At 43.3% G+C, this 24322-nt stretch overlaps 1 protein-coding gene across 2 annotated transcripts in view; it reads right to left on the bottom strand.

Moving 5' to 3' along the window:
* fbln2 (fibulin 2) overlaps nt 1-21944 on the bottom strand; it is a 37531-nt gene extending 15587 nt beyond the window's left edge. For both annotated transcript variants that reach the window (XM_028998469.1, XM_028998470.1), the window contains exons 1-7: nt 21836-21944; nt 17056-18564; nt 5805-5925; nt 5469-5598; nt 4589-4772; nt 2522-2734; nt 778-876 (exon numbers count right to left, since the gene is read on the bottom strand). In XM_028998469.1, coding sequence (XP_028854302.1) covers nt 778-876; nt 2522-2734; nt 4589-4772; nt 5469-5598; nt 5805-5925; nt 17056-18481 — 2173 coding nt within the window. In that variant the 5' untranslated portion in view covers nt 18482-18564; nt 21836-21944. The remainder of the gene's footprint in view (nt 1-777; nt 877-2521; nt 2735-4588; nt 4773-5468; nt 5599-5804; nt 5926-17055; nt 18565-21835) is intronic.
* Nucleotides 21945-24322: the final 2378 nt, after the last annotated feature.

The following is a 24322-nucleotide window of genomic DNA, read 5'->3' as shown; positions in this document are numbered from 1 at the left end:
TGGTCAGGATCCATGGAGCCGTCTGTCTGCTGAGTTCCCTGATCTGGGCTACGTCCGAAGCGGCCCTAGGGGGACCGTAGGCGGGCGCCCAGCGTCAACACAGCCCCACCAGCTCCCTTCAGCAAAAAGTCATACTGGGAGCTGATGTATTGCCCAGATGCATCCGGCCCTGCCGCAGTCCTGACACCAGAGACCTGGCTCCACTGCCTCCAATTGCACACTCCAGTGTCAACAGACCCTTTCTGACAAACATATTCAGTACATCAGCTTCATCTGCAGAGATGCGTGCATAACTATGAACCCCTTTTTAAAATATGGAGAGTTATGGTAGATCACAGATGATTTCTAAAGATCCTTACTGAGACAGCAGGTTTTATGCAACTGAATCTGGAACAAATCCCCTGTACACTGTAATCATTTGCCTCCTCAGCTGAGCTTATCTGCTCATTCAGTGGGTCTGGAGTTCTGGAGCTAAGCCTCTAAAAGTCTGTGCCTTATTTAAATGAGCACGTCAACACAGTAATATCACTCCGGCTATCTTGCCAACATTGTGCTGCCTCTCTATAAGGAAGGGGGTGTTATCTGAGACTCTATCCTCATGAGCGCTGTCAATACTAAGTGGGAAGGACACTCTGTCCAGTAAGCCCAAAAATAAATGTACAGCAAAGAGCTGTGGGCTTGGGTGGATGGAGGTCGCCACCCCGGGACCGCAGATGTTGCATGACGCCTCAGTGAGATGTGGATAATGCTAAGCGTTAAGACCCTGGTCTTGGTTACCTGCGCACAGGTTGTGCACGACGGGCATCCTGGTGGTCTGGGCTGCTGCCGTGACCAGCTGGTCCTCCTCGATCACTCTGTTGTCCTCCTCCGGGAGCGCTGTCAGTGCATGAATATGGGATCATAGTTAAAAGACAAGTCATCAGGAAACTTCTTTTTCTGAAACAACACTGTTCTGTGGGAATTAAAACATATTTTGAATAATGTTGTCAATTAAAAATTCTCAGACTCAGTACATAATGTCTCTGTGACATTAAGTACTCTATTACTAACAAAGTACCCTAGTACTTTACTCACAAATAAAAAAAACCCACAAATTTGTACTGATATTGACAGTAATGTGTTAGGTGGCCTTTCCTTTCATTTACAGGCAAAAAGACAGCTCCAGTTTCTTAATGCCAGTCATAATCACAATACTCTGAGAGACAAATATTTTTGGAGATGACACTCATCATGAAAAGTTTGAGAAAGTGAAAATATTTGAAATATTTGAAAAAGAATATCTTGGCACTGAAGCATATTCTTTTTTTAAAAAAAAGTCTGAAAAACAGTCAATAAATTATAACGTTCAGACACCCTCATCCTGTCCTGCTCCCTCATTCCATTCAATATGGCCTTTTCACGAGCACTGCCACATTACCAAGGGAACGGGACAAATGAGGACAAACTGCAAATGAATTGAGGAGCTGCATGCCAACCATAATCTGCACATAGCTGGCAAAAGTCTCAGTTATCAAATTCCAGTGTAACAAATAACAAGTTTGTCATAAAATGCAAGTCAGGAAGCAATTCCATGTGCTGAGCTCGGATAAAGATTATCAGAGCATACCAAAGCATGGAACAACGAACTGTTTCGACAATGCCCAACAACTGGAAATCACAGAGAAAAACGCGCATTCACTGTGATGCAGAACATATAAACACCAGTTTTATTATTCCTTTCTTTTTCAAAAGCACATATAAGTCACTATTCAAGTTGTTTCCAGTAATGGTGAAAGTGTACATAAGACTTCTGTCCAGTTTATTTGATGCATTAGCCATGCAAATCCTTAGAAATGAATGATCCTGTAAGATACAGTACTCACACAAATCCTGGGGGGCAGCACTTCAGTTCAACAGGGGTTGAACGTTTGCAGAAGAATTAGGCAGCATTGCTGGGTCAGTCGCCTTCATCGCAAGATGAATAATGGAATAGTCTCTTAAATTGTCACCACGTTCATTGTTTACTTTGTTCGGAAGAAAAAGTCAAATACAGACTGGTCTGGGGATTTGTCATTACCAGCCCTGTGGGTGACCCCTGCTGAATATAACTATAAATCACCCAGATGAAATTGTTTTAAGGTACACAGGCAAGTAAAAAAAGGTACTCATACGGCAGCTGCTTGTGTGTGTGTGTGTGTTAACGGAAATACACTCAGGCATTACAACAGGGGGAACCTAATCTGAAACAAAATCACACTCATGAAGAAACAAGGGGTCTGATTTAGCCTGATAAAATTTGTTAAAAACACAGCCAAGCGCCTTACAATGAAGTTATTTTGTCCGGTTTACCCCTAAGACTGTATAGTTCTTACATAAGAAATCTGTCTTTTCCATTTTACACATCAAGTTCTGCCACAGGGAGACTTTCCACATCATGATCCTGTGCCCATGCATGCCAATGAGTTGCCTACTGAGTCAATTATATCCCATGGGCCCCTGTGGCCAGGTCCGGTCACAGAATGAAAAGCAGAGGAGCCCTTACCCGGAGCGCAGGAGTGGCCATCTTGGAGAAGTTCAAAACCGGGGTGGCAGGCGCATTGGTACGACCCCCAGGTGTTGATGCAGGTGTGGTGGCACAGCAGCCCCTCCTGCCTCTTACACTCATCAACGTCCTTCGCCTCCTCCAGTGTGTTGGCTGCCTCTTCCCTCTCCTCCTCAATGGAAAAGGCTTCCTTGGGGAATTTTCTGTCGCCAACTGGGGAGGGGATAAAATGACATGGCCAGATGCTGCAAATAATTACTTCTGTGTATGTGTCATACACATTTACACCAACAACCACTCGCATATGCCCATGTATTTCTGAGGCTCTGGGAGACAAGCAGCTGTTAAAGCCACACCTAAGATTTTCCCACCCCCTTCATGCAGATTTGACCTGCTGCAAATGTTTACATTCATTCATTTAGCTGATGCACATAAATACAGTGACTTCCATTTGCAAATTAAAATGACAGCATATGTGTGGCCATGTTCCGGTTCTTTAGAGCCACATACCAGGACGTTCTTCAGCTTTCGTTAATTACAAACGGACTTCAGCATGTGGAAGAACCTGTTATTTAGCTCTAGAGGATAGAACATATTCATCCCTGCTGTGTAGCTTGGGGATTTGTAAAAATACCACAACAAAGGTTTAGGTAGCATATATTCCTTGTTGTGAAATTCACTAATATTGATTTGGATTAGCAAATGGTTTACCAATATATCAAACCAGCCCTGTGTTTAATGTAGTCTGGTGTAAAAATAGCTTTCAGAGGCCACAATCAATATATATAAATTAAAAGAACTGGCAGTCCTTGACCACTAGGGGCCACTGTTGCATTTAGTTGCCCTTTCAACTAAGATATTTATTGATAACCAGAAATATTTAATATATCAGTCCCAGGCCTATAGACCACCTATGTATGAAGCTGCAGAGTGAAGAGCTGTTTTGATGCGCCACTGGTTGGAGACTGGCTCCCAGCGTTTCATAATAAAAAGCACTTCCCCATCCCAGACATCCCAAATATTTCTCCCAGTCATTACTCGAATGTAAATGCAGGGGGTGAGAGATTAAATGTTTCCGCCTTAATTAATCATGTTGCGGCTGAGTCATGGGGATGAAAATGGATCCCTTCGTGGGTATAATTACTTCTCCGCTTTCTCTCCTCCTCGCAGTTATACCTAGAGCTACACACAGCACGAAGGCGCTACCTGCCCTCCTCCCACCCCATTTATAAAATGGAGTGGGTCCCAGGCTTTTTCTCCTGCGGGTTAATTGCACTTCTTTTACCTACTTTTACTTTTTCCTGTTACAGAGACAACAAAATGAAGGAGAAGAAAAGAGCTCAGGCTTAGGCTGTACAAATCCAAGTATGAAACCCCCTTATTGAAAGCCTGCAATAGCCACAAAGATTACTTCTGACATTGGTGCCAGTGACTGGGTCATGGTGACAGAAGACAATTTGAATTTGGCACTACATTAACTCAGAAAAATCAGACAACAGCACAGCATGTCAGACTCGTTCCATGGCATCTTGAAGGTGACTGGTCTTAACAGAATGAGTGGTCTTGTCTCCAGTTTGTTTCAAATTATGTCAAGTGTTAGAGTTGTTGCAGGAAAACATCTATATCCTGCTGCAGACACTGAGAAACGGCGCTGGCAAGCGATGCTCAATGCATCAGAGGCAGAAAAAGAAAACTTTGTTGGCACCGGCTGAAAGACAACAGCCTGCGAGGCCATCTGTTCCTGATTCCTCACAGCTTGCCCACATCTTTCTGCGTTACTCCGAATGGTAACGTGACACCTGACCAATCAATCCTGGGCATCTGTCTTTCGGTGGGTGTGCAACGCAGGTCGAATGTGAAACTAGGAGGATCCGAATTCATCAAAACCAGCATTTATAATTCCAAAGATGATCCGTGGTGAAATGCAAACAAACAATAACAGTTCAGAGAACTGTCTTGGCAAATTCATTTCCGAGTGAATTTTTTTTTTTAGCTTAGTCATGTTTTAATGCATGATTTTTGTCACATTTTTGCAAATGGTTCTTTTTTAAAATAGAATCAGCTCACCTTTCTTTGGCATCACTGTCGGTCTGGGCCGCTCCTTCTTCCTGAGGCTGGGGAGAGTAGGTCCTTCCTCTTCACAGCAAGTGAGCAGGATGTGCCCGCAGGGGTAGTCGAAGTACTGATGGGCGTCGCAGCCATGGCCCTGCCTTTGCAGCTTCAAGCCAAGAGAACAGCAGCTGCAGCACTCCTGCAACGCACAAGGGCACGATTACAGCCATTTACAGCACGTCCCAATTAAGGTACGATGACTGCAGCACGGCCAGTTACGACACAGGCAATTGCACCACGAGAGTCCACTACACCACATCAAACCAACATGCAGCTAATCAGCGGACGACAATGGCGGTTAACATTAAAGTAAGCAGAATTGGCCATCAGTTTCTAACAGTATGTTCCATATTCTGGTCCAGACAGCCACATCTTACTGCAGATTAAAGGCACTATGCGCAGTTTAAATCTGCAGAGGATTCAGACTGGATTCTCTGCACGTCCACACCAGTAAAGCCCTCCCAGGGTTAGTTATTCTAATGCACAACAGCCCTCAGTCAACTGGCTGTGTACACACAAAAAAAATTGAAATAAAAATCTCTTACCAAAAATAAACAATTAACATTAAGGTTTGTTTTGGAAAGATACAGAAACCACATCCAGGCTGTTTGAATGTATATATGAAAAACACGAAGATTCCAAATATTTAAAAGCACTGTTTTGATTTTGTGGTTAAAAAAAGTGAACTGAATCCACTGACCATGCTGGTAGGATTAAAGAGACGTGTGGTTAAACTCCTCCACCTCACTCTATATCTTCAATAGACTGTGCTGAATTTGACCCCTGTTTTAATCGAAGTGCATGTGGGGGACTGCCAGAGGCAGGAACGACTTGCCTGGTAGGAGTCCTCTCCGCAGTGCTGTCCATCCGGCGCCTGGCACGTCTCGCCCCCTCTGGCAGCGCCCATGCCAGCTAAACACCTGCTCTGCTTCAGAGAGCCGGTGCAGCACTGCTGCTGGACAACGCTAGCAAAGCCGGAGAGCAGTGGGCACTCAATTTAGAAGGGTGCCAGGGGTAATGACCAACAACATACTTCCATGCTCGAGGACACATAGCAGCCTGGCGCCATTGTAGATCGCACTACACGAATCCGAGGCTGCGGCATGCTTGGGGGCTGGGTTTTAGAATAGAAAAGCAGATCGGCCTGTGTGACCTGGAGTCCGGACCTTACCTACACAAAGAGTGCTGGTCCTCTGGTAGGACAGGCATGTGATTACAGTGGTTGTTTTCAGTCGCCCACTTTTGCCCTGCTTCACAGCATTGCTGCACCTCCTCCATAGCAGGTGACTCCACTAGAGAAAGACAAAAAGATAGTTAACAAATCATCATAGTACCATAAATAAATAAATCCAATTTCTCCATATTCTCTGAGCAATATCTGTCCAGTGACTTAGCATCAGATCACAGCCACCATGACGATCACATAATAAATCCATTATTTGACTAAAACGCCACAGATGTGATGAAAGATTCATACAGTTCCATGTCGTTTGAGGATATTTAAAGACCTTTTCTGCCACAAAATCCAGAGAGTAGAGGAACAAGACGAATGAAGGAATCAAAGCACTTGGCGCATAATTGCACACACTGGAACGTACGTCATCGTGGATGTGATGGTGAATAAATGTCGGGGCCCGACCTTCATATCAAGCACTCGTATTATGAAAAGCCTGAGAATTTTAAATGGGGCAAATTTTCCCATGCCTTTGCAGCTAATATTTTGAATAATCTGCAAAAGAAACCAACAGGAAATAAAAATCCCTCAATGATTCCTTTGAACTCATGTACATTCATTTTTTTTTCTGAAGCAAGACACAAATAGCATATCATGAATTATGCTAACCTACAATTAAAAATAAAGTAATCTAAAAAAAGACTTGATTGAGATAGAAGAGTGTTATACTCTCTATGGCTGGATAGGATGTATCTGGGTGCTCTATAAAGATCTCAAAGAATTCTGAGTGGGCCAACCCATATGGAAAATGTTTACACAATGCATGAAAGTGTCCTCTTTCAAATGTGGAAATAATTATGAAGTAGATTAAGATTACATGAATCCCATATGGGGTGCCGGTGACATCAAATGACTCCACTGATTAGCATTTCCATATGGAATCGTATGGTTTCAGAGTGTCACACTGATTCTTCTTCTCCGACCCAAAGCCATGACTCAGAGAAAGCCCTATTTGTATAGATCAGACCACTAACCATGCAACATTTCTTGTACTGTACAAAGTTGTCTAAACATCCGTGTAACAGTTAAATGTGCAAAGTGGTTCTGATGTTCATCTACAAACAATGGCGGAGTGAGATCTACAGTGAGCAAATGCTCAACAACCTCGCCAAAGACATCAAAGGAGCATGCACTCAGTGTCTGTGTTGCAAATGATCCGGCTTCGCTTTGAACAAGTCTCCATACTGACGCCCCATTGCGATGTTATACAATTGGGTCCTAACTTCCTTTCCCACCAAATCATCATTTGAAAATGAAGCCTCCTGCACATTATTCATAAGAAGTGAAACTAAAGGACTAAACGCAGATTCCTATATTAAACTCACACAGCATTTCTTTTACTGTACAATTACTGCTTTTACTGTGTTTATCATGAGGATAGTACCACAGGAGATGCACTTAATTCTATTCTATTCTATCTAAGCATGCGGCTTCCTGTGCTGAATCAACAGTCAGTGCAGAGCATCAATGCTCTGGTTTGGATGAGACAAGGTTTTCAATAGTTGCTACATCATAATGATGCTAGAGCTAATAAATCTAGATGCAGGAAACAACATCAACATCACATCAAAGCATAGAATGGGTGCGCTCTGTGAAAGGCATCAAAAAAGTTCCTCTTAAAATTGCTTTCCTCCATCCAAACCAAACATCACTGGCAATTTAGCTTTATTCATTTCCAAACTGACCTTTATCCAAGATTAAGATAATTTATTTGATCATAGACACTGTCCATTAGTCAATTAATATATATAGCAAAACAGAATCAGAATATCTTTATTATAACAAGTACAATGAAATTAGGTGCAGGAACTGAGTTAAAGGTGTAAAGATGAATTAAATGTCTTTAAGTGCCCTGATGGCAACTGGGTAGAAGTTGTAGTACAGTCTGTTTGTCCTGGTTTTAATGCTCCTATATTGCTTGCCTGATGGCAACAGTTGGAACTGGTCACGATCGGGATGTGAGGGGTCCTTTATGATATTTGGTGCTCTCTTGAGGCTGTGAGAGCTGTGCAGTTTGTCCAGAGAGGGTAGAGAACATCCAATGATTTCCTGGGAAGTCTTCACAATCTGCTGCAGTGATTTCCTCTGTGCTGTTGTGCAGCCACAAAACCACAAGCAGAGGCAGCAGCACAGGATGCACTGATGCTTTAAGAAAAAGCATAACCCATAACCCATCGGGGCCGCTTCCTTAACCGCTAGGCCACCACTGCCCCAATTATACACTGTAAAGTGCAATGATCTATATTCTGTTTGATGTAAATGAAATGGTGGCAGGTGACATATAGATAGACTAAGTAGTACTGATTACTTATCAGATTATTATGTGAATCAGCATTTGAACAGAGAACATTTGATGTGCAAAAAATATAGTTCTTTTTTTTCTTATTTATTCAGATGGCAACACTGCTCTGTGCATGATGTAAAAAGAGGACGTGACTCTGCATGAATGATTAAGGGCTGAAAAAATGGAATATGCATAAGCCATGAACCATGATATGTCAAAATGGCAGATAGCAAATATGACTCAGGTTGTGACCATGGAGCACAGCCGGTTCCAAGATGGGAAAAATGTGCAGGGGGACGGCACACCAAAGGTGGCTTCTAGCAACGGGTGCCAAAGGTCAAACTGAGTTCAGCAGGGCCCTAAGGGCTTGCGCCATTAACATTCAGGACCTGTAATTACTGTGGCAACAGTGGAAAAAAATGGATCTATTAATAGATGACTATGGGAACTTATCTTTAAATGAAGGAAAACAATGCATTTATTTATTCCCCCGGAAGCACATTTTCCAAAGTCAGTGACAGATTTCATAATCAAGCAATGAAACCAGAGACAATCAGTTAAGCTTCTTAATGACCATTTGGCTGCATGACGTGCTTTGCAGGGGGTTTTCAGGAGTGATTAGAGGCAGAGTGTCTCGCTCCTGGCCCGTCATTATGGAGTCTGGCACACCACAAACCAGCTTTGAACATGCTGTGCCAAACACCAGCCACATCTGCGCCAGAGAGGGAGAGACAAATGAGAGCAACATCCCCCCAGATCTCCGCAAACGAATTTCACAGATCAATAGGAGCCTAATCCTTTCATTGCAGAGGAAATTGTAATTAATTAGGCAAACATTCCACAATGGGGGGAGACTGACCCAGAACTAACTTCCTTCGCAGGACAGCAGTGCTGAACTGCTCAGACATAAACAAAAGTTTTCGGTGGCAACTAGGGAAAAAACGAAGTGTAAAATATGAAGGACAATCTTTTTCCCACCCATGAATAGTTTGTGTATGCTTTGATTATTTGTGCAAGGACACGGCCATTGAATATGTTGGTTTTGCTATACGATGAATGTCCTTTTTACGAATGCCATCATAAAAGTGGGGGTGACGGGGTAATGATTTACATACAATGTTAACGGCCTTCCCTTTCCACACTCTGCCAGGCGTACTAGGGTTTGCAGCTGTAACCACCAAGTCAAATAAACGGCAAGAGAGTGAAAGCGAATTTCCAGAGACTGGCAAACACAGACAGATCCACTATACCCCAAGGAATATATTATTAGACCAAAGGACCATGGAAATGACATAAATTCTCTTCTAGCTTGTCACTTAATTACTAAATGCAATTTTTTTTTACTGCAGCCGAGGTATTGGTGTGCTGCATTTGTCTTAGATTTTTACATTTTTAATTCCAGTTTGAAACCAGCTTAGGCTGGTCACACCAGCTTTGACCAGCAGATCAAAGGTATCAGTCTTGGTACTTACCACTAAATATCATCTCTCATTCATGTAAATTCAGTGTATTGACCCATTAAATATTATTCTGGCAAAATGCTAGGACAAGAAACCAGTTGACCTTTGCAAGTAAATTTACTGCTTTAACAATATTTATGTTGACCAGAGACTAAACAGCAGTGTCTACGGCTGGCAGCCAGTGGTTCCGAAAACTCCACGTGATGTTGTCTTTCTCAGATCCATGGGAAGAGTCATTTCTTTATTTCTCCATACTCTTGCCTAATTCAGCTTCAGACCCCTTGTTTCAGTTCTGAATTCCAGGGAAAATGTAACTTCTTATGGGTGGTTGCAGTAAATATATGTGTTGTGTACCTGATGAAAATCACCATGTCCCAGGGGACTAGAACCTGTAAGACGTTCCATAAGCATGTGGCAGCTACCGTGTTTAATTGTTTGTAAGTTACTGGATACTGCCATGGATCCACTTTCCTGTCAATCACTAACCTAGATCTAATTACGAAATGTCAGTCAGTAAATGTTAATCTGGTGTATCTTGTGCTTGGTTCTACACGTTGTACAGGTACCCTTATGATTGTGCAACTGAAAGGTTTTGATTCACTTATTTGAAATGTGACTTTAAAAACCCACAATACAGAAATGTGCCTCCTATGGACCCACAACCTCCTGGATAAATGTCTCCACTTTAACACTTGACTTTTCAACATTGCTGAATATTTGCCATTTCATAAAAGCTAACAGTTGGACAATATCGTTTGTACATTATATGCAGCATTATATATTTTATTAGGAGTCAAACTGAGTACAATTAATGATACAAATTCACAACTTACAGCTATATCGGCCTCTTCTCACTAGTTAATAAACACAAAGGCCTCTTTGCTTTTTATTCATTAACCTTCTCTACAAAATCATCTGCCCGGCAGATGGACACCTAAACGATTCACCCTCAGAAAGTTTTCTCCTTTCGGACAGATACTCTTTGTCTCCTCCGTTAGAGCATGTGGCATCTGTGCGATCAGAACAAGTACCCTATTGTGGAGTGTGTGACACATGAACGTAATAAGGAAGAAAGAGGGTGTGCTTGCAGTGTAATGATTATTCCAAGTCCCAATACATGGATACAAAACCCTCTCTCGAACAGATCCGGTAATTAAATCAATGCACAAAAATGAAGGAGGCCCCTGAAAATGTGAACCCATGTTCAAAAATTATAAATACTTCAGGCCCAATTGTAGATTTGGCCCAAAAGAGACAAAATGCAATATAATTCAAATATTCACTGTCCTTCCAGACATTTGCTCTCTCTTGTTCATGGCAGTGGAACTTCTTACATTTGAAAACATCACTGACTATAATGATATTTAATTTAAATGCATAGAATTGTAGTTGTTTTTCTTCTCACTTTCATAAACTAACTTTGACAGAAAAATGCATTATCGTTTGCCATAGATATGGTTTTGCTTTCCACTTCAAGGAAATTTCTGAAGTATTGAATCTCATTTTCAGAGCAATAACAGATGTCACGGATTTATTGATCCAGGGATGGATTTAAAACCCCCAATGTAAATCTGGGCTGAAATGTAGGGTCATCATCTGGCGCAGAACTGCTGAGAAATACACAATAAAATGTGGACGGTAAGCAGCATCAGTGATAAATGCCTTTTGTCTGACTTGAATATACAATTATGGGGATTACACACTTATTTTTGTTGTGTTGTGTGTAGCATGTTAACAGCTACATTACTAGACAGTTAAATACTAAATGAAAGCTTATTTTCTACAGAGAACATATCTAAGTGATTTCCAAAAGTGCAGGTTGGTTTGTCTTGTGTATGTGGCATCTTAAATCCTCTGATTAAAAACAAAATAATTAAAAATTAAAGTCATATAATACAAAGAACTAACATTCTATGCTGAGAAATAAATGGATGAATTAGATAGCAGAGAATAAAAGATAATACTGTACACAGATACGTGGTTGGAGAAAAGGACCATTTTTTAGTCTTGGATATGGCCCACCTGAATCAAGTTAAATTAAATGCTAAATTAAACCCATGATAGACTTTTTCTGAACTAAAATCACATAATGCACCAGTGTGTCCTTGTTTACACACTCCCTTCCTGTCTTTTCACTAAACCATCATAAAATGCAAATGAACATACGAGACAGCGGATGTTACCCGCTCTGTTCCCAGCTCAATTTCATATAACGTATCTTTGTTTTAATGAGACTTATTTCTCATGGTGGTCTGCTTCCCTGCCCAGCCTCCTGGCTTCAATCAAGTCACTCATGTCTGGGAATCTATCATTCTGCCAGAATGCATCAGCAGTGGTCTGGCTGCCAATGCAACCTGGGAGACAACCTCTTATATGTCTTCAGATGAGATGCAACAGGATCAATTTAAACCGAGCCGACTGTGCCAATTAGTGCAAAAAGATGTAGGGGGATTACATTGAGATGTATTGTCCTAATTAATGCTGACCCCCTTGACTTATAGACATTTTTAAAAGAAAAAGACAAATCAGTCCACCTTACTTTAAGAAACAAGGTTTTAAGAACTATATAGACGTGGAAAATCTCTTTTATGAAAAATTAATCCTTGCACTACTTCACTGTCCATCAGCTTGGAGAGACCCAAATCGTCCAGACATACTTTGCTTTGACATTTAAATCCAACCTGGCGAGTGTCTGTTACTTCATAACTTGAGAATGGAGACAGTCTGGCCCACAGTTTTATCTGCCATTAACAAAGCATCAGAGGAAGCATCTGGACGTTCACCACCATAAAATGATCTCTGTTCAGATTTTAGCTGTAAAGTAGGAGAGGTCATGGAAACCAGCAGCAAGCCCCAACAATAACAAGCCTGGTCTGAGCACAGAACACGGTCCGAACTGGATTTCAAAAATGAAACCCACACACATCCCAACAACAAAAGATGAGCATGTCGATATCACTGAATAAAATATATTCTCTTAATCTCTTACACTGAAATATCCCACGCAAATCCATTCACAAGCTTCACCTTGACTAGACACGTAATAAAGTACCCATATACTCAAAGTGATTAATGTTCCTTATTAAAGTACTTTACCGCAGTGAGGAGATACCGATGCTAATCTGCCTCCAGTCTAATCAGTTCCACGCTGATTGCTACTTATACGTTTTGTCAGAGAGAGAGCTGTTGTTGAGCATGTTTTCAACAAATGGAAGATATCTATCTTAATTGCTTTCTGAAATATCACCTCCCGTATCAGCATTATACTCCACGGGAAAAAAAAAAAAAAGACAGAATACCGCTTTCCCGACCGTAATTACTGTGGCTGCTGAGTGATTTCCACCAGTGTTTAAGGGATGCAGAAAGCGGATTCATAATCAGCCGAACTTCTAATTCAGGCCTGACCCCTCGGTTATCAACAGAGACACCGTTTCCCCCAGTCAGCTGTCACTCCTCACACCGTACTGCCGGCATAATGGAAAACAGAGGTTCACAGAGAAAGTAACAAAAAAAACCCCACTGATGACTGAACGAAGGAAGGCCCGATGCACGTATGTATTCGTCTCTCTGTACCACGAGTGTGAAAAAATGACCCACTAACTCTCTTCTCCCATTCTTCACGCCAGGGCAGGCAGGGTAAAGTATGTACAGCAATGGCCAGTGGAAAGTCATAAATAAAATGGCCTGCAGATTTACACTGCATTTACAACCACATTGTCACAGAATAAATTTGCCTCAAAGTCACGGCTCACGATACCAACCCCTGGCTTAAATGGTGTTATACTCAGAAGCAATAGGACCACAAATAGGACCAATAAAAGAGACATTAACGTCCCTCTGGTAATGAGACAAAATTTCTTACTGAACGTGGACTTCAGTGTTTGTTTCCTGCACGGCGCTGTGGACACAAGCAACTGCAAAACCTTAATGAGCAAAAAGGTCGTGATTTGTTTTTTCCACCCTCTCCCCACCCCATCGTAAGAATGCTGTATTGTTTTGGCGATGGAGACCTCCAGTCAGGAAGGAACTGAGATGTGAGCATAGCAGGCGGCCCACATAATTGCACAGTTTATTCAGGGCCTGGAGACCCATGGGGATGAAGAGCCTGGTCAGGTCCAAATGCCCAGTGACTCTGGATTTTGAGCCAGTAATTCACTGGCCTATCATATCCTTTTATTAACAAATAATGGCCTGATAATAACAAGTCATAAAGAAATGACAGCTGTAAAACAATTAAATAATTCACAAACACTCATATATACTTAAGGAGATATGCAGCTTAATACAGAATGATATTGTAAAGCATCTGTAAAAAAAAAAGTAGCTGCTTTCAGGATCAAACACATATGTTTCAGGCCAGCGTGAGGCTCTTCATGTCTGTCTGGACTATGCGGTGATGTAATACTGTGCATTCCCAAGACAGGCTGTCAGGGAATATCTGTCCTCAGCCAAACTCGATCCCACCCTCTCTGCAGAAATACGGCATCATAGGTGGAGCTCAGTAAGGCCAGCTCTCCGACATCAAGATGAAGAGAGTGCAAATGTCGCTTCTCACTACAGCCAACGCCATCTCCCAAGTGAAATCAGCTAAATGTGAGGTACATTCTCTAAGAAACGGCAACTACCCTTGTGTGTACAAACAGCCCTCGGTTCTAATGTCCACAGCAGATGGTGTTTCGGGCTCGGTGGAGCACTTCATCTTCACTCGCCCAAACCTCTGCGGTGCAGATTTCACATTGTGAGCACAGTCCTGCCTAATTTTGAGTTTTTTTGGCCATTGTGCCTCTCCCTTCTCAGACCAATGTGGCACTACAAGAATAGACAACCCTAACCCAAATTTAAATATTAGATAAAGACAACGCAAGTAAAAACAAAATGAAGGATTTTATTTTAAAAAATTCCAAACTTACAAAGCCCAAAACTACACGGCTCTTCTTTTTACCACTCTCATGAACACTGATCTGAATTGAGGGAAGTGAGGACCTGAAGATCTCTGGATGTAGTTGAGGGGTCTTTTGGGATTCTTGGATGAGTCATCGCTGTGCTATTGGGGCCATTTTGGTTTGCTGGCCACTCCTGGGAAGGTGCACCACTGTTCCATGTTTTTCGCCACTTGTGGATAATGGCTCTCATGGTGGTTCATTGGAATCCCAAAGTTTCAGAAATCATAACCTAGACTGATAGATCTCTGATAGATCTCAGCTGTCTACTTTTGGCACTGTCTACAAACACACACACACACACACACACACACACAATACTATATACACACACACACACACACACACAGTACTGTAACAAACTGCGTTGTTACTTTCTAAGACACTTCTAAACACTTTAAAGGAAGTGTGGAACTTAGCGCCGGCTAATGGTAATTCCTTGTCAGTTTTTCAAAAATTCTTTCCCCCTTCAAATAACTTCCTGTGAACATCAGGAAATGCAATTTCTATAATTAACTCATTACATTTTGCAATAAGAATGATGAATGAGCTGGCTGCAGAAAACACACTTCAAGCCAGTTCCATGCACTCACGGCTCGAATGTTTGTTCCACCTCATTAGAAAATCCTGGGGATTAATGCGTCTGGTAAATGGGGCTATTTGTTGTACGGCGTATTCCGTGTAATGGGATGGCATTTCACATTTCAAGAAATGCAGTCGCGGCCGACCTCAGAGATCTGACTGATGGTTAGAACTGAAACGGGCCAGTTTACACACTTCAACTGTGAATTCTAGTCAGACTACAATCTGCAATTTCAGTGCAGTCTGAGGAAATCTCCAGACGGACAACATTTGTAAAAACATCGGATAAAAATACTGTAGAAATGTGTAAACAGTGGAGTTCCATCATAGTTAGTGTTAAATATATATATATATATATATATTGGCTTTGAAATACTACGTTGCACTGAAAAGGTACTATTGCACGTCACCAGCAGACAACCCCGAATGTGCTCCAAGGCACAGAAAAAAAAAATGGGTGTGTGATGATTCATCGAGGGCGAGTGACAATCTGTTTCCACTGGATTTAATGTGAACAACACGTAAATAAGCGAGTACAACACCCTGATTATAGCTAATAACAACGTGCACAGGGACGTATGCAGCCTGCACGAGTCCCAAACCTATGATAAAGTGTGACCAGGGGTTTCATTAGGCCCCTTTTTGTGGGACTTCACATCTGGATAACAGAGTGACTAAAGAGGCTGAGAGGACTTGAGGGAACAAGCGCTCAGTGTAGCAAGAGGCTTCCCGACTCCACTGTAACATACAAGATGCCTTTCGTGGCAAATTTGGTTTAAAACTAGCAAAGCACATGAAAGGATATATGAAACCTTTAAGCCTTTTTTTTTTGCTCAAGTTTTAATGAAAAGTATTAAAGAGAAAGTGTCGCACTGTTAAAACCGCTTGGCTGACGATGCTGAGCGTGAGCTGTTGACAGGACGGGATTTCTGACATACAAGATCGGGAAAAGGCCACCTGTCAAGAGCCCAAAGTGTTTCCAGTTTGAAAGGGTCGTTTATCTTGACCTATGGCCAATCAGTGCAGGACAAGAGAACCTTTTCCTTATCTCGCCCAACTTGGAACCACATTTCTGAAATACTAATAGAGCAGCTCCTGCCTTTTTTTTTTTTGGTCGAAAACACTTTATTGCTTTGTTGCCTTAATGAGAGTTTGACTTACCAACTGGCAATTTATGAGTTAAACAAAGTTCTTTGCAAGGTGTCAGCATCTGGATTTTTAACTACTGTAAAACTCGCACTGGACACACAGTTGGAAGAGTGAAATGTCATAGCTAAAATATTCAATTACCCCGGTGCCTCTTTCAAAGGCCCAATTAAATGTTTTACGGGTCCAATTGAAGACAAAGTGAATTACACAGGCCAGGCCTATAAACACCTTCAGGTTCAACACCTCAAAGCACTTTCCATGGGACAGAGCATTCACACATCCTAACGGCATCAGTTAATTGAGGAATAAAGCACGGTAAAAGGCACAGAGCTGTTTAGTATTAGAAGTGAGTGATTGTGTTGACTTAAAAGAGACGAGAGCAAGAGGAGGTTCTCAGTGGGCGGCCATATTTAGCGTAGCTCCATGCACCAGTCAGTCTTTTTCTGCTCACATCCATCTCACTTGTACCTGGCGTTGCATTCTGGGACAACTGTGGCTTGGTGTATAATTTTAGCTCTACCGAGATAAGGCACGGTAAAAGAAGGCCTCCTTTCCTCCAACGTTAATTGCACCGAGCGAGGCGGTAATGCATCATTATTGTCTTTTCACAGCTGTGGGCTCACGTTCTCAGCTAATTTGGCAATTATTCAGTGAAGCGCTCTGTAGTACCTGCCGAATGTCAACCATCAATCACAGAGCCTAATTAAGCTCCCATTCCCTTCAAGTCAAGCAGCGGCCATTCAGCATTCCATAAAGGGAACTCCTGTACTTACCCTCGTGTGATTTAGGCAGAGAGGTGAGGAAGTTGTGTGGAGCTTCTTCCTTCTCCTCCTCATCCTCTTCTTTGTGCGATTTAGCAGCGTGCTCATGTGTTTTTGGAGGATGGATCTTGTCTGTTTCCACTCTCAAGAGAGGCGGGCTGGTAGGACTCAACGTGCGACTTTCGTGTGTCATCTCTGATTTGGTGGAATGTTCAACAGGGTTCACAGTGGGGCCTATCTCATGTTCTGGAGCCCATTCAGACTGGGTGATGGACTGCAGAGAGGGTGTCCCCTGTATGCTGCTACTTGTCTTGTCTTGGCCTTCACTGTCTTGGAATTTTATACTGTTCTCGGGAGAAGTCCTACTGAGTTCATTTCTGATGGAATTTGTAAATGGACTTAAAGTCATTACCATGCCATCTTCTTCTTCACCCTCCTCTTCATCCTCTGTGACCGCATCTTCTTGACCTTCATTGGTATCATGGGATTCCAGGGAAGGAATGTGGCCTTCCAAGTGCCCCTGCAAGGTGACAGTTGTCTCCTGGGGCCACAGTGTGGTCGGCTGCACAGTTGTTGGCGCCTCTGTAGCTTCCTCCGCTTGATGGGTTGCAAATCTCTCCATGAGCTCTTGCTTTGGACCCATACTGAATGGCTCATGCTGGGTGGAAGACTCTGGGACAGACACTGAAATGACCGAAGGCTCCGTAGGGGTGACCAGATCCGCCTCCAAATACACATAGTCTTCATCGTCGTAGAAGTGGTCCCGGGTGAAAAGGGGGAGGTTCTCATTTTCCGACAGCCGAAGTGGTTTCAAGAGGTTGTCTCCGGGGTTTTGGCTGCGAGTGCTGAACTGCAGAGAGCCATGCCGGCCCCCGTGCGCGTTCTCCTTTGTTGTGGTGGTCAGCATGGGTTTCTGGACATTCCCAGCGTTGCAGTCTGGGATTGGGTAACACATCAGATTTCCACCATCGTTCGGGCAGTGACACACTTGGCAAGGGTCCATATGGAAGGAGTGTCCAGCCTCGTACTTCTGTTCTTGGTGAACACATCCGACGCGCTCACACTGCACACACCCATCAGTCGGCTCCGACGTCTTGATGCAGTTGGCTGGGATTTCAGGGCAGAGGATGTAGTGGCAGCTTATTTTCCCCCCTCCTGCAGGACAAGAGCATTCAGTACTCCCAAAATCCACAAAGTAGGACTCTCCTTCGGGCACCTTCCCGTCCTGGAAGCCGGCGTGGACGCAGTCGTAGTACTGGTACCCCTTGCAGGCGCAGCCGGTCCGCGCGCACGCTGCGCAGCAGGCGCCGCTCTCGAGGACCTCCTCGATGCAGTTGCCAAGCGCAGGGCAGTCCACGCCAGTACAGTCTCTCTGGCACGAGCACCCACTCAGGCACAGCAAGAGCACCCACTTCACCAGCGGCATTCTCGCGAGCATTTCGCCTTCTCGGTGTGAACTGCTTGCGGCGCGGCAGAGCGGTCGTCCAGCATTCGCCGTCAATTATCCGCGCCTTCCAAAACCTAAGGAGGGAAACATATGGAATCAGATTTGTGGCCAAAAAATTGAAATAATGTCAGGCTGGAATTTTGGCTCTTTTTTTTTCAGCCCTGCTACTTTTCATTTTTGGTGCTAGTTTTTCAGCTCCATTTTACAGTTACGCCGCTCGAGGACTCAGTTGCAGCTCTGGCACAGATTTCTCGTGTGGGCGGGGCTTCGCCTCAAGTGTTTGAGTGACAGCTCCGTTCCCCGGAACTCCATCACTGCGAGATGCGCGGACTTCAAGAAGTCGCACAGCAGCGACACCCATTAGTGGTCCAGCAGCGTGACTTAAAACCGAAAAGCTAGCAGCGAAGTTGAAAGTCTCTTAGGCGAGAATGAAAAAGAGCGAGGTCAGCATTGTCAAAACTCTTATTTTACATTTCAACGTCTTATTTTTATTTGATTTTAGGAAAGTTTTGTGATAATTTCTTGGCACAAATCTGATTCCATAGAAACAGAGAGTGTGAGGGTTGACGCACAGGCCATGAACCACTGGGTCAAAGCCATTTACATTTACATTTACATTTAAGGCATTTGGCAGACGCCCTTATCCAGAGCGACTTACAACGTGCTTTCAAGTTACCATCGATGATGTGATCAGTTCTGGTTCACTAGGACCCCAACTATGAATACAATCTTTTTATTCACTCTGTTGTAGTTTCCATATAAAAGTTTACAAGTTAATCTAAATATTCTCTGAAGAGGAAGGTCTTGAGCTGCCGTTTGAATGTGCTCAGTGGGTGAGCTGTTCTGACCTCGAGGGGAAGTTCATTCCACCAAGACGGAGAAGAGTCTAGATGAGTGTCTTCCTTTTACCTTCAGAGATGGAGGGACCAGGCGAGCAGTACTGGAGGCTCGGAGAATACGAGGTGCAGTGCGAGGTGTAATAAGGGCTGTGAGGTAGGATTGGCTTTGTAGGCCAGCATCAGTATTTTGAATCTGAAGCCAACGTCTGGTTTCATAAGCGTGGCCCCTGTTGGTCCATGGTTCGCTCTAAAACCACAGCAGTGCAAGGTCCAGCACTTGCAAACTCATTTCTACACAAGACCAACTTGTCCTGTGTTCTATGCAATCATAATCAATGCCATAATTCTGTCAGAGAAAAATTTCCGAAGAAAGAGTGGTGAGCCTTATGTCTGTTCCATCTGCAGCATAACTAAAAAACCATGACTATACTATTTCAAGAAATTGGATTCTACGTTTGGTTGGCATGGGCTGAATGGCAGTAAAGAATGGACGATGGAAAGCTCTGAGAGATGGCTTTGAGGGCTTTCCATTCACTCTGGGTGAAGGACACCGTGACCTAAATACAAATGAGTTAAGATCACTCAAAAAACTGTGCCAATTAAGCATGATGAGGTGTTCTCAGGAAAATATTTCAGGTTCTGTTGCCTTCTGCAAGAAGATATTTAAGACAATGAAGTCAAATCCATTCTTGTAAGGGTTTTGTTGTTTAGCTAAAGAATTACGATATGTGATCTCATTATAGTGGTGCCTGTCAGTGTGTGTGCCATCTCAAGCAGCAAGTGATTTGAAAAAAAAAAAAGAACTGATGTGAGATCCTTGTGATGCCTGGACAGCTGGGTCAACGCGTCTCGAAAGCTGCAGATCTTGGGGGACAGTCTCAGTCTGCAGCAGTCAGGACTATGAAAAGCGATCTGAGTAGGGGGTAAAAATGGCGAGCCAGTTACAGGGTAGTGTTGATGCTGGTTCTGACGGTGAATCACAGTTTACTGTGTCTAGCTGCAGGCCAGTCACGGTGCCAAAAGCTGACCATTACCAAGAAAAAAAAAATCTATAATTTCTTTAATGTCACATGGTCGGCAAGGCACATGACAAGGCACTAGGATGCAAAAGGCAAAACTGTGGATTGCATTCATGTGGATGTTCAAGAATGTTTTCAGGAACACAGCAATTGACGACAGGTCTTTCAAGGTATCATGGGGAGGTGAGACATCTGTCCTCTCTAGGGTAACCACAGGGGTTCCACAAGGCTCTGTCCTTGGCCCCCTTCTATTTTCAAAACACTTACAGACGCACATGCGTACACATTGCACAAAACAATACAAAAATATATACATTATAATTTTTTCTTCATCTAGCACTAAACAATCTCCGAGCCTTCTCTTTTCTAACAAGTTAGGCCTTATCGGGGCTCTTAGTTTTGTAAACTCAAAATTCTATAGAAATCGAACGATTTCTGGTGTCTTCCCCTTGTAAGTCACTTTGGATAAAAGCGTCTGCTAAATAAAGTAAAGTAAAGTAAAGTAAAGTAAAGTAAAGTAAAGTAAAGTAAAGTAAAGTAAAGTAAAGTAAAGGTGTTGGCTTGGCCTCCAAATTTGCCAGATCTCAGTCTATTCAAGGAGGCACCACCTCGCAAATAAAGGGTCTGACGGTTTGGTACAAGATGCCTTCGTATACGCAGCATACCTTCGCAGGTGCCTGGCTGGCTCAGCACTGTTTTGGTGGCAAAGGTGGACCTACTCAGTATCAGGTCATAATGTTATGGCTGATGTGAGCATACACCCGATCCCAGACAAAACCAAGTTTATCCGCTTTATTGTTTTAATATGCAGTGTTTGCGCCGTGCCTTCGTTCTGAGCTTTGTCCTTGACAGCTACGTTTCCCGGTTTTTAATTAAAGTCCAGGGGCCTGATTAAATCGGAATATCTGGCATTATCACTCATCGCCTGAGGCCCTGGACGGGAAAACCGTCGATCACCAGAGACAGGGAGAGGAGGAAGATTTGGAAGACGACTCTCCGTGGACTCTTTCCCTTGTTCATTCGAGCCTCAGAACCCACGACACGTTTGCCTCGGACCACGTTTACCTGATGAGGGGAAAAAATGAGCAGGACGACGCGCGTCGCGCCAACGTGAAGCGATGCGACCTGCCTGCTGAAACCCACGTTCGTGTCCAACTTCAGGAGTGTTCAAAAAGTTGGCCGATTTAATGGAGGAAATCCAGCAAATAATGAAATGCTTTGGGGGAAAAAAAAACTAATTTGCCTGTAGTTCAATGCAGAAAATATTTTTATTATTATGTGACAATCATAATAACGACGCATTTTTGCTCTATTGAATCGTGACAAAAACACATTTTTCTGTTTCTCCAAGTCGCTCCCAATTTTGATTTTCTTTAACCCGTCCGACCCGCCGAGTTCTAGACGGGACCGTGTCAGGCACCCGCACACGCAAGAAACTGCGCCCTGGGGAGCAAAGCGCTGCAAATCGCGACAGTCGCGCGTCTTACCGATGTGCCACATTGTCGCGCGCGGCGGCGGGGGTCCTGCCGAAGAAAGTTCCCGCCGAGCAGCAGTCTGCGTCCGGCACCCTGCGCCCTCCGTCTAGCACCCTCCGCCCTCCGCCCTGCACCCTCCGTCCCGCACCCTGCACCCTCCGCCCTGCACCCTCCGCCCTCCGCCCCGCGCTGCTCCACATCCAGCTGCGGCGGGAGAGGGAGGGACGAAAAGTTTTCGAGACCTCGTTACCTGAACGCCCGCGGACCTCGCCAAGCGCTTCGTTATCGTTTCTGTCGATCAATAGAAAAAAATACGTTTTGCAGTGAATCCATTAATTGTGATTCATTTTGTGGTACCTGAGCTTGCTGTAGTGCGTATTTAAAAGGAGTGAGAAAGGGGCTCAGGCGGGGCGACAATCTACACCCTGCAGAGTAAAAAAAATAATTACATTAAATTAGTGTCCTAATAGTGATGAAAACTTGTCATATGGCACTGTCTGCGTTTAAAATTTTAATCCGTTTTTTTTTTTTATTTATTTTAATCTTGGACGCCCTGCAAGCGAGTTGCTCCTCAGCAGCCCAATGTCGGCTTGGAACACGTACAACGTACAATGTAGGCATCCTGCCTGGCTAGGACGAGCTCTTCATCCATTAAATGTATCAACATGTATTGCATACCATATCCCAGCTTGAGGACACTGACCCCAACTGCACGAAAAAGTTTACAGTTCAGGCCAAAAGTTTGGACACACCCTCTCATACAATGTGTTTTCTTTATTTTCATGACCATTTACGTTGGTAGATTCTCACTGAAGGCATCAAAACTATGAATGAACACATGTGTACTTAACAAAAAGAGGAGACCTGGCCTCCACAGTCACCGGACCTGAACCCAGTCGAGATGGTTTGGGGTGAGCTGGACCTCAGAGTGAAGGCAAAGGGGCCAACAAGTGCTAAACACCTCTGGGAACTCCTTCAAGACTGTTGGAAAAGCATTTCAGATTGAAGCTCATCGAGAGAATGCCAAGAGTGTACAAAGCAGTAATCAGAGTAAAGAGTAAATTTTGAAGAAACTAGAATATAAAACATGTTTTCAGTTATTTCACCTTTTTTGGTTAAGTGCATAACTCCACATGTGCACTGCTTGTTTCAGAGGCTTTTGGTGTGTCCGACATGACCCCTGGTTTAGTTCGTCTCCCTTGCAAAAGTGCAGGTTTTTATTTTTTTTTACAGAAAAACTTTTCTCCAGTTACTTTTAATTGCTGCGGGGCCTCACCATGAAGCATCTCGCTCTGTTTCTTTTTCTCTTTTTTGGAGCTGGAGATCAATGCTTTTGTGATCACAGCTCTTGATGCCACTTACCTTTTAAGTCTCTCCAGCTCTGGCATCGCTCAGCAATACCTCACACATATGCACCATCAAAACAATGCTAAATAAAAAAAAATCGCTGTCAAGCACTGAGAGAAGAAAATTATGTATTTATTATTTTATTAAATATCCACACTCAGCCAGAGGACTGAAAGTAACCGAGTGTGTTTGTTTTGAGAACAATGTCCTCCATGACTATTACTAAAAAAGATGGACGGTCGGTTTTACCATATTTTCCAGACCTTTGGCTCTGAAAACAAAAAAGTAGATGAAAGCCACACTTGTTTGGACTAAAGTCTTTATAACATAGTGATGCAATAACCTTGTCATTATCCAAGTATATGGATAAGTATATGGGACAGTGGTGGCCTAGCACTTAAGGAAACAGCCCCATAATCATAAGGTTGCCAGTTCGAATCCCGATCTGCCAAGGTGCCACTGAGCAAAGCACCGTCCCCACGTACTGCTCCCCGGGCGCCTCTCATGGCTGCCCACTGCTCACAAGGGTGATGGTTAAAAGCAGAGGACACATTTTGTTGTGTCACCATGTGCTGTGCTGCAGTGTTTCACAATCACTTCACTTTCATATTGAATTACTACATACTATAAATAGGTGCGATTGTAAGATTACAGCATGCATTTATTTCAGAACAGAGTTATGGTAATTTGTTTTGTTTTTTTTACCAAGAACTTGTGTAGAGTGCATACAGCCTTCTCCAGCAAATGTGTAAGGTCTGGACTGGATTGGTGGTGGCCAATCTAATTGTGAAAATGCTACCTGAACCACTGAATAATTCCGCTCACAGAAAATCCTGGCCGTTTATTGCAACACAATGTTGTTGAACCCAGACTGGGTAACTTAATCAACCCCAGATCATAACACTCCTGCCCTAGGCTTGGTCAGAAGGGACTGTGCATTCTGGGGGCTTCGCTTCATGCACTTCCCATCTTAGCCTCATCACAGCAGAGTTCATCTGGGCTCAACAAACAACATTATCCTTTATCCATTGATCCAGAGTCCAATGGTCGATCTTCCTTGCAAATTTAAACCTTTTTTAACAACCGGCCTCATTAACAAGTGAAGTAGACAGATGTTTGGTCTCAATCCTCTAAAGTCTTGTTGCATTTAAC

The sequence above is a fragment of the Denticeps clupeoides genome, chromosome 12 (genome assembly GCF_900700375.1).
Source record: "Denticeps clupeoides chromosome 12, fDenClu1.1, whole genome shotgun sequence".
Lineage (NCBI taxonomy): Eukaryota > Metazoa > Chordata > Actinopteri > Clupeiformes > Denticipitidae > Denticeps > Denticeps clupeoides.
This window is presented reverse-complemented; position numbering and strand designations above follow the sequence as displayed.